This window comes from Meriones unguiculatus, chromosome 7, assembly GCF_030254825.1.
Source record: "Meriones unguiculatus strain TT.TT164.6M chromosome 7, Bangor_MerUng_6.1, whole genome shotgun sequence".
NCBI lineage: Eukaryota > Metazoa > Chordata > Mammalia > Rodentia > Muridae > Meriones > Meriones unguiculatus.
The window spans coordinates 26,304,536-26,315,320 of record NC_083355.1 but is presented as its reverse complement, the minus strand read 5'-3'; the positions used below and the strand labels follow the sequence as shown (position 1 = coordinate 26,315,320).

Here is a 10,785-nt window from a genome sequence, read left to right as displayed (position 1 = left end):
CCCAGCTGCCTATTAACGGGATCTGATGCCCATTTCTGTCATGCAGGCACACATGCAAATAGAGTGTTCATATACATAAAATAATACATAAATGAAAAACAAGAAATTATTTGTTAAAGAATCACTAGTAAGTACCAAAAAAAAAAAAAATCACTGGTCAAATGGTTATCAGGGTACGGGACATCCACTCGGTATCATGGTACCATGCCACAGATGACGAGCTCCTTAATTCCAAAGAAGAGATGCAACTGTGTAATACTGAACCTGAGGGGCTGGACAGATGGCTCAACAGTTATGAGCACTCGCTTGATCTGGCAGAGGACCCAGGTTCAATTCCCAGCACCCACACTGTGGCTTACAACCATCTATAACCCCAGTTCTGGAGGATCCAACAGGCACGAATGTGGTGGACATTCAAGCAGGCACAGGAAATACTATCCTTACATAGCAGGATAGATACAGCTAAATTTAAGAAAAGAAAGCTGAACCCGATAGGGTTGGAGATATAGTTGGTAGTGTTGGCCTCAGAGCATGAAGCCCAGAACCACAGGAAGATGGGTGTGGTGGCACAGGCCTGTGATCTCGGCCCTTGGGAGGTGAAGCAGGGGGATCAGAAGGGGGTCACCATTGTCTTCAGCTATGCGGGGAATTTGCAGTCTGGGGTACGAAGGACACGAAGGACACAGTCTCAAAAGCATTTTGTTTAATTAAAAACAGGAGCTGGAGAGATGGCTCAGCAGCTGAGAGGGCTTCCTGCTCTTCTAGAGGACCAGAATTTGGTGTCCAGGCAAGGTGGCTGTAACTCCAGCTCCAGAGGATGCAACACTCTCTTCTGACCTCCACGGGAGTGTCACACACACACACTTTTTAAAAAAGAAAGCCAGGCAATGTCTGCACACCTTTAATCCAAGCACTGGGAAGGCAAAGGCAGGTGGATTTCTGTGATCCAAGCCTGGTCTACAGAGCAAGTTTCAGGGCAGCCAGTGCTATGTAGAGAAACCCTGTCTTGAAACAAATAAATAATAAAAATGAAAATACTTTTTAAAAAGTTGAACCTGAATCCAAGCCTCAAGAAACAATGAGGCATACCCAGAGCACAGGATATATTTCTGCCCAACAAAATAGCCTTGACTAAAAATCTCAAATATGTTTTTTTTAAAAAAGATCAATTTTTTTTCATTTTATACATAAGAATGTTTTGCCTACAGGACTAGCCATGTATCCACATATGTGCCTGGTACCTCCTGAGGTCATTAGAAGGTGCCAGATCCCCTGGATGGGAGTTACAGATGGTTGTGAGCTGCCATGTGGCTGCTGGGAATTGAACCCTGCTCCTCTGGAAGAGAAAACAGTGTTCTTACCACTGAGCCATCTCTCCAGCCCCTCAAATGGCTTCGTAAAAAATCTCACCCCTCTACTTCTCGTTTAAGGCATCTGGAGGGAATTTAGTTCTACTGAATCATGCAAGCTAACTCAGGGCTTCACTCTAGAATAAGGGAGGCTTCCCGGAGGGACACGATTCCCTGTGAAAAGATTTCCCAATATGGCTTGTTAGTTGGTGTCCAAAAGGAGAGAACAAAAGCCAGTGTGTGATGAGGGTGCCCTTGTCGGGAACACGTGCTGGTCTGTGACTCCTGGGATGCGACTCGGGATGCCGGTCCCTGGACCAAAGGCCTCCTTCCACCCAGTCCACCATAGCTATTCCCATGGGGAGGCCAGAGCCAAGCAATACCAGCTCAGAGCAGAGATGGCAGAGCGGTACCTGCAGACCAGGGAGAGATGCCCACCACGCTGCCCTGGCCCTCCAGGTCCAGCTGGTGTTGCCCTATGATACGGGAACATCTGGTCATCCTCCCGACATGGGTGAGGGGGTCATGTGCCGCCAGGCCTCTTGGAGTTGAGGCAGGAGGATCAATAACAGCGAGTCCAGCACAGCCAGACCTTCCCAGGAACACCGGAGGCCCCTGGAAAACCGAGAGGCCTGGACGTAACTCTTGCTTTACCATTTTAAGGCCCATTCCAACCCATGCACCCCTGGGGCCCCTTGGACCCTTCTCTACCGGTCTGTCTTCTTTCTGCTACTTTGAAGAGGCATGCCCGGGCCCTCCCACGCCCTCCCATGCCCAAATCTGTAGTCAGGGTTCCCAGGGATCCCTAAGCCCCCTCTGTACAATACTCCCAACACACCTGTGGTCCAGCAGCAACAGACCCCGTGCTAGCAGCTCCTTCACCTCCTTGCTTGCTTCAAACACGTCCCACAGGGTCAGCTGGGGCTCGAACTGCTGCCAGTGCTGGAAACCAGAAGGGTCAGGCAATGAGCCGGCGGAGGGCCTTGTGGCTGGACACAGAAAACGGTCAGGGAGAGCCTAGCACGGTGTCTCGGCAGTGATGTTCATGAACACCAGGACTATCAACGGGCCAGAGGGAATGTGGGTGCCTTCATTCTCCTTGCCCGTGGAGGCCCATACCCAGCCTCTAGAGAGGACAAGTCTCTTCCTCTCCTACTCTCTCCTGTTGTCCCCTCAAATGGGCAGTGCTAGCATCATCCACACTAACTGGGAATCTGATCAGTCACCATATGATTCTTCCCACCTGAAGTTTCAGTGCACTTAGGAGCATTTGAACGACACTGTATAGATGCCACGTGTGGTGTCACAGGCTTTTAATCCAGGCACTCAGGAGGCAGAGGCAGACAGACCTCCATGAGTTTGAGGCCATCTTGGTCACGAGAGGGGCGGAAGGCAAATGTGAATATATATGTGGGAGCTGGAGAGACAGCTTGGCATAAGGGTTTCTGTTGTCAAAGTATGAAGAGACCTGAGTTCAAATCTCCAACACTCATGTAAAAAGCTAGGGATGGTGGAGTGTGCCTGTAACCCCAGCATTAGCGGGTGGAGACAGTGGGACGACAGGAGCATTCTGGCTGCCAGCTAGGCTGCAGGTTCAGAGGGAGACCTTGTCTCAAGAGAATTAGGCAAAGAGCCATAGGGCAGGATACCTGACAACCTTCTCTGGCCTCTGCATACACGCAAATGAATGTACCTCCACACACACATGTATGTGCATACGTGTGTGTGTACACACACACAAGTAAATGTTTGGATTTCATGGTGAATAGCTCAGTGGTAGATCACCTGCCCAGCACAGAGCATCACGGTGCTCTGGGTGAAATCTTTAGCATTATTTAAAAAGAAAAGAAAAGAAAACCCTTTACCTAGTTGAGTCTTTCACATAGCTGAGAGTGTCAAAGTTCATAGGGGTGAAAGAATTTGCACTCAGGGTTGCAACAGAATAAGGTCGCGAACCAGGACGCTGCAGCCCTAGTCTATGGGTCTAACCGTCACACAGCACTGCCTACTGCTTCGGTCCTTAGGCTTCAGCTGACCGGGTCCAACCCAGAGGATAGGGGGAGGAGGGTCTGGGAAGTGACTGACTACCTAACTCTTGGGAGGGGCTGATGGTGTGTGAGAACCCTGAATCCCTCACCTGGTGAGTGACCCCCACGTCAGTGCGCAGCCCCATGGCCAAAACCTCCTCAAGCCTGAAAGAAAATCACCACGGGGAACTTAGAGACGAGAACTCACAATGTTTATACACGATGCCAGGATGTGATGGTGTGGGTATGGGGCACGGTGGCAGAGGCAAAGCAGGCAGTAGTGATGGAAAAACATGCAGGGGCTTCTGGGACGCAGGGGAGCTGGGGGCAGAGCCCGGTGTACCGAGGTACTCACAGCTCCAGCTTGCCCAAGGGGACGCACTTCCGCGTGCCGTGACCAAACAGCATCACCTCTTTCATCCAGTTGTCGGGCTCCAGCGTCTGGATCCGTGCTTCCCGGGTGTGGCTTCCGGATCCCCGGGGCACAAACTGTCCATGGGCTCCTGACGGTATCAATAAACAACCACCACATACACATGAATAGAAGCCAACATGGTGAATTATCAGATTTAAGTCGGGGAGTCTTCCAAGCGTGGTTTCTGAAGCAGCCACTGTAAGCGTAAGCAGCCCTGCCCATGAGAAGTCCTGGAGGGTAGGGCCCAGCATTCGGGGTTGCAACACGCTCCCAGGGGCTTTGGTATCTGTGCCAGACTCAAAACCACGGCACCAACCAGGCTGCAAAGGCCTGAAGATTCGCATTCCACGGTTCGACAGAGAGGTTTTGCGTACTTTGTGTGAGGAAATGCAGGCTCTGGGTGGTTAAATGAGCAGTCCTAGTTCACACAACCAGAATGTTCCTCTCCTGAATCATGCTTTCGGTTGTTCACGATCGACTCACCAGGCCCAATGCCAAGGTACTGACCGCACTGCCAGTAAGTCCAGTTGTGAATGCTGAGCGCCCCCTGTGGTGAAGGAGGGAATCGTCAGCCCTGAAGCAGGCGAAGCTGGCTTCGGTTTACATCCGGGGGCATCTGATCAGAATTTCCCACCATCTCAGGTCTGGGAGCACCTGAGAGGAACCCTCCTCATCAGAAGGCCTCGATGCTTTGATTATATCTCAGTTCTCTAGTTCTGCACCCCCAGTCATCAACCCAGCACTCACGTTCCGTGCAAAGTTGGAGACCTCATATTGGCGAAAGCCAGCGTCTCGGAGGACCGTCCTGCCCTCCTGGTACATCTCAGCGGCGAGGTCTGGGTCGGGGGCTGCGAGGGTGCCCTGCTGCACCTGAGCAAAGAGTGCGGTGCCCCGTTCCAGGGTCAGCTGGTAGAGGGAGAGGTGGTCGTCACAGTGGCACAGCAGCTTCCGAAGCTGCTGAAGCCACGGCTCCACCTTCTGTGCCGGCAGGCCCAGCATCAGATCCACCGACACTCTGCCGGGGAAGAGGCGCCTGGCCTCCGCCAGGGTTTGCAAAGCGTCTCTGGCTGAGTGAGTCCGACCCAGCAGCTGCAGCTCCGCGTCATCCAGGGACTGAGGAGAGAGAGTCTGGTGAAAATGCCGTCCCAGGGGGAGGCAGCGCTCAGCCTTATTTGGGGCCTAGATGTGAGGGACACACAACAGACCAAAGGGACAGGGTCTCGCTATAACGCTGGCTTGGAGCTCACTAAGTGGCCCAGGCTGGCCTCAAACTTGGGGGGTATCCTGCCTCTGTCTGCTGAGTGCCGGGAGGAGAGACCCGTGCCTCAGTGCTCAGCTATGAGCTCTATTTGACAGGTGAGGAAGCTAAGGTTCAGAGGTGGTTAGGGAACTGTCTTGGGGTTGGATGACTAAAACATCAGACCAGGAATTTAGGAGTGGGTGCTTCTCCACCCGACAGGATTTCGCCCCTAATATTTTATATTTATTACAAAATATTATCAATATTTTATAGTACTTATTCTCAAGACAAATGTATTTACTATTTATTATAAAAGCAAATATATTTACTATTATGTTTATAATCTATTTATATTAATATTGGGGATGCATAACAGGGATCATATAGAGGTCGAAGGTTAAGTTGAAGGCGTTGGTTCATTCCTGCCATCGTGTAAGTTCTGATGGGAAATAGAACTCAGGTGATCAGGCTTGGCTGCAAGTCCCTTTATCCGCTGAGCCATCTTGCTGGCCCTTTTTAAATTTTGAATGAACTCAAGCCTAAAAGCTCAATAAGGGCCCCTAGCTATATGTAACAAAGCATAACTACCAGTTTCCAAAAGGGCTGGCTGGCTTGCTTCTTTTTGAGACAGGGTCTCACTAAAGAGCTTAGGCTGGTTTTGAACTCATGGCAAACTGCCTGCCTCAGCCTCCTGAGTAATGAGATGTCAACTGTGTGTCACTACACCCAGACCCAAAGGCTCTTTTTTTTTTTTTTTTTTTTTTAAGATTTATTATGTAGACAATGTTCTGCCTGCATGTACACCTGCATGCCAGAAGAGGGCACCAGATCTCATATAGATGTTTGGGAGCCACCACGTGGTTGCTGGGAATTGAACTCAGGACCTCTGGAAGAGCAGACAGTGCTCCTCATAACTAGGAGTCAGTTGTGGTGGTGCACATCTGTAATCCCAATACTTGGGGAGGGGTAGGCGGAGGATCAAGAGCTCAAAGCTGGCGTCAGCTACATAACAAATTTAAGGCCAGAGTGGGCTGTAAGACCTTGTCTTAAAAAAAGAAGAGAGAGAAAGAAAGAAAAATAAAAATAAAAATAAAAAAGGAAGCACTGATCTGGGCCTGGTGGTACACGCCTTTAATCCCAGTACTAGGGAGGCAGAGGTAGGTGTATTTCTGTGAGTTCGAGGCCAGCCTAGTCTACCAATCTGGTCCTGGACAGCCAAGTCTACACAGAGAAACCCTGTCTTGAAAAACCATCCAGACCTGGTGCATCCCCTTTCAGACTATCCAACGGCCCTATACGCTAGGGCCACTCGAAGCACACCTCGGCAAAGGGGTGTGGCAGGGACGGCAATCCAGAACCATCAGAGGTCAACCTAGGAGAGATTTCTCCTGACTCATAAACACACCTCCAGAAGCTCCCCCAATGGGAGAAACCCCAAACTCCCACAGGAGCTGAAGGCTTCCGGGCCTGTTTGGCAGCCTTGTCTCCTGTCTCTCCCGTCACAGGGAATGACACAGCACCTCCCCCACCAGCATGAAAAGTCCTTCCACATCCTGCGCCCTGTCCTCCCACACCCCCTTTCCTGGTAAACACCTGTTCTGTCTCACTCACATGTCATTTCCTCCAGGAAGGCTTCCACGATTTCATCAGGCTGGGCGGTCCCTCAGGCTGTACTCAGATTCCCTCTAGAGGGAGTATTTACCTCGCCACGATCTGGCTGCCCGCCTGCCTCCCTGTTTCTAATCGTTGAATAAGCCCCACCCAGTTTTTTGTTTTTGTTTTTTTTCTTGCTTTCTTTGATGTCTGCCTGTGTGAAGCGTGACTGTGTGTTTGTGTTACACGTGTGTGAGGGTGGGGGTGAGTGCATGTGTGTATGAGTGCGTTTATGGAAGCCTAATGTTCATATTGGGGGGGTTGTCTTTCTTATTTTTGCCACCTTATTCACCAAGTTAAAACCACAGTCGGCTGCTACGGTTAAGCCTGGCTAGCCACCACTAAGTGAGGGAGGGGAAGGGAGGCTTCCTTTATCTGTGCCTCCAAGTGCTGGGAATGCAGGCAGGCCGCCATACCCACCCAGCGTTTGTGTGGGTGTCGGGCTTTAACCACTGAGCCATCTCCTCGCCCACACCTGCGCAGCGCCTACCACAGGGCGGGTAGTGTGTTAAATGACCGGGATATAAAAGGTTAGGCTAGCTGGACCCCGTGCCTGTAATCCCAGGAGTTGAAAGGCTGAGGCAGGGAGGTCAGAGAGATTGCAGGGAGTGTGAGGCCAACCTGAGCTACAGTGTGAGTTCCGGTCCCAGAGTAATTAACAATAATAATAATAATAATATTACTGGCTGGTGATATAGCCGTTAGTGGGATGCTTGCCTAGCATGCCCTGGGTTTGACCTTCATCACCACACAAACTGGGCATGGTGGCACATGCCTATAATCCCAATACAACAGGCAGAAGAATCAAGAGCTCGGGGTCATCCTTGGCTATACACCAAATTTGAGGCCAGCCTGGGCTACCGGGTACCCCATCTCAAAACAACAACAATATAACGCCAAGGCCTGCCTCAGGAAGTGTATGAGCAAGCGTAACAGCAGAGAAGACAGTAAGGAAAGCATTGCTACTCAGTCTACTGTGCGCCAGGCCCTGGTACTCAGGAATATTTTCCCAGGGCACTGGGATGGGGCCGGAGTGATGGGTCACCTGTAAACCGACGGACAACCTGTTGACTCCCGCTGCTCCAAACGCTGCCAGCCTGGGCCCGGGAGCGGAAGCTGGGTTAGCTTCCAGGGTGACTTCCGCATCCGCAGGCAGGTGGACCTCCTGTGCCACGGCCTCCAGGACTGCAGCCACGGTGTGCGGACTGGCCAGACTCGGGGTTCCGCCCCCGAAGAACACAGACTCCACCCTGGAGGAAGAGAACGGAGGCGCGCATGGGGAGAGCCTCCGGGGACGCCCGCCCGCCTGCCTTGTCCACTCCCACCCCGGGACCTTGCCTACCGTCCCGGGGACCCACCTTTGCACCCCGCTGAGCCGTAGCAGCGTCCGCGCCTCGGTCACCAGGCAGTTCCGCACGGCCGCCTCCTCCACGCCGCGGGGGATGTACTTGTTGAAGTTGCAGTAGCTGCAACGCTTCTCGCAATAGGGCCACTGGGGACGGGGACGGGGGGTGCGTGTAGCAACTGAGGCCGGGCTCTGGGATGCCCAGGACCCTTCCAAGGTTTATCTCACACATCCCCACTCCCTTTCTGAGGTTGGTCAGCGGTGGCCACGACAACTAAAAGCCACTTCTGCGCCCTAGCTAGGCAGGTGGCGATGAGATCGCTCGGCCCGCTTCAGTATGACAAAACGGGCTCCAAAGGGGTCACCCCGCAGGCGAGCACCAGACTTGGGTGAGATCTTTGGCCCAAGACTTTCCCTGGTGGGGTAGCACGCGGGGGACAGATGCTACGCCAGCTGTGATGCTGGGGCAGGTGAAGGAACAGCGGGACAAGCGCCTGGCGCGGCCACCACCGCCTTCTGCCCTCCCCTGTCCACTCACGTGCACATAAAGCGCCGCGCGCGTGCTCGCCGGCTCGGGACTCCGAGGCTCACCCCGGCTGTCCACACGGGGGCGCCTCTGGGCCGCCCTGGCCGCTGCCACCCATCTACGGGTCGGGACCCGGGAGGCAACCATGGCGCGCAAGGCGGCGGAAAGCAAGGATCCGAGCCCCGGGCAGCACGTCCGGGAAAGGTGTGCCCTGGGCCGGCCGCGTGGGTCGCCCCGGCGGAAGTCAGCAGAGGGCCTACGTGACCTCGCCTAGCCTTCTCCCGGCGCGGCTCCTGGGCCTCGGGTCTGCGGCGCCACCTGCCGGGCACTGGCGTACTCGCAGCCTCTTCTTTCCCCGTCTGCCCTCTGCCAAGGACGTGGGCCGCTGGCCTCTCAGCAACTGTGCCAGAGTGACTTTCTTGACCCCACTGCAAGAACTCTTAGTTCGGTCAGTCCGTTGATTAGAACGTTGCGTGTCTGGTTCAGGTCTGAGCGCCCGGCAGACAGGTACCGAAAATCAGGTCCCAGTCTAACCGACAGGGGAGAGGCTCACCAATTAATTCGGTAGGTTAATTCGGTCTGGCTGGCTGACTGTGAGGCGGTGGGCCTCCAGGAGGCGGGAAGGAAGCTCGTGGGCTGGACAACAGAGGAGCAGAAAATCATTGGAAGCCAGGGGCGGTGGTTCACACAGCTGTAACACTAGAACTTCAGAGGCTACGACAGGAGGATTGTGGGAATTCCAAGCCAGCCTGGGCTACGGTGGGAGAGTCTGTGTCTCAAAGAAACAAAACAGGGTGTGTGTGTGTGTGGCGGGGGGAGCAGACATCATGGCTCAGCAAGGAACAGTTGCCCTGCAAACCAGAATGATCCCTGAGATGCACAAATACGTGCCAGGAGAGAGCCTTGCTCCACAGAGCGGTCCTTCGGCCTCCACAGGTGCCCCACTTGTGCACACGGTACGCACAGACACACACACACACACGCACACAGAAAGCAAACACACAGTTATGGCATGCGTGCGGCACACAGACATACGCACAGGCAAAATCCCCAATCACGTTTAAAAAAATAAAAATAGTAAAAACCGGGGTTGGAGAGACGGCTCAGCGGTTAAGAGCACTCACTGGCTGCTCTTCCAGAGGACCCGGCACCCACACTGTGGCTCACAACCATCTGTAACTCCAGCTCCAGACTTCCCCCAGCACCGCATGCCTGTGGTGCACAGACATATGCAGGCAAAATACCCATACACATGAAATAAAAATAAATATATATATAAATTTTTTTTATTTTTATTTTTTTAAGAAAGGAAGGGAGGGAGGGAAACTGGAAAAGAGAAAAAGAGAAGAAAATCCCACGGAGAATTGGCTTGGCAGGGAGAGTGGGCTGTGATCTCTGAGTCAGGCCAATCCCCGGCATCCGATGGAAGAGGGGGCAGAGATGGCGTGTGACGGGGGGAGGCAGGATATATGTGAGAGGCTTGGAGGGGCCGTCCCCCCGGGAAAGATCATGGGCTTTAGACTCGCTTCGTGGCAAAGCAGTTCTTGCCCCCTCCTCCTCAAGAACGTAAGGTCACGGGGAGTGAGAGCAGCCAGGAGGAACAGGACAGGGCAGCCCAGGTGCACTGTTCTAATCCCCTCTAGAGGTGGGATTGTCTCTCAGTGCTTTAGCTCAGCAGTATATATGGCCCTAGAGTGTTCAACTCAGGGAGGGCTGTGCTGCGGTGGGGGTGGGGGCACGGGCAGATGAGAGTCCATCCACACCAGGCTGCTCTCCCGAGCCTGGGGCACCAGCTTCGGGGAGTCCCAGCCTCCTCTTCTCCAGTGTTGTCTCTATGTAAGCAGCAATCATCCTTCGTATAAAATGGCTGAATGTTCTGTCTGTGCGGCCCAAGCAAGTTGATGGCTGGTGCAAAATAAACCCGCTTCAGACAGCTGGGACTAAAAGGTTCACCTCTCCTGTCAGTGAAACTAACGGCTCCGGAGATGGTGTTGGGAGAAGAAAGCTTGGCTTGAGAAATGGCAGGTCCGAATCTCTTAGCTACCCATCTTGCTATTAACCCTAGTTGGGAGCCTCTTCCGAATTTTTTCACTTATTTATCTGTGTGTGCACATGTGTGTGTGGGGGGTATGGGCACCCATATCTATCACACCACTTATGTGAAGATCAGTCAGCTCCCTGCCTCCGCTCTGTGGGTCCCAGAGATCAAACTTGGTGCATCAAGCTTGGT

At 53.1% G+C, this 10,785-nt stretch overlaps 1 protein-coding gene across 2 annotated transcripts; it reads right to left on the bottom strand.

Annotated features, from left to right (window-relative positions):
• Positions 1-688: 688 nt before the first annotated feature.
• Rsad1 (radical S-adenosyl methionine domain containing 1) lies at positions 689-8,795 on the bottom strand. Of its 2 annotated transcripts, XR_009592831.1 has the most exons (10): positions 8,568-8,795; positions 8,043-8,176; positions 7,730-7,934; positions 4,539-4,904; positions 4,275-4,338; positions 3,732-3,879; positions 3,487-3,541; positions 2,188-2,291; positions 1,763-1,964; positions 689-1,005 (listed from the first exon to the last, which is right to left on the bottom strand). XR_009592831.1 is itself a non-coding variant. In XM_021643135.2 (9 exons), exons 1-9 carry the CDS (start codon positions 8,700-8,702, stop codon positions 1,847-1,849), a joined length of 1,329 nt encoding a protein of 442 aa, XP_021498810.1. In that variant the 5' UTR covers positions 8,703-8,795; the 3' UTR covers positions 689-1,846. The 2 variants fall into 2 exon arrangements, 1 of the variants encoding a protein (XP_021498810.1); XM_021643135.2 differs by having other exon boundaries at positions 689-1,964.
• Between the last annotated feature and the right edge of the window lie 1,990 nt (positions 8,796-10,785).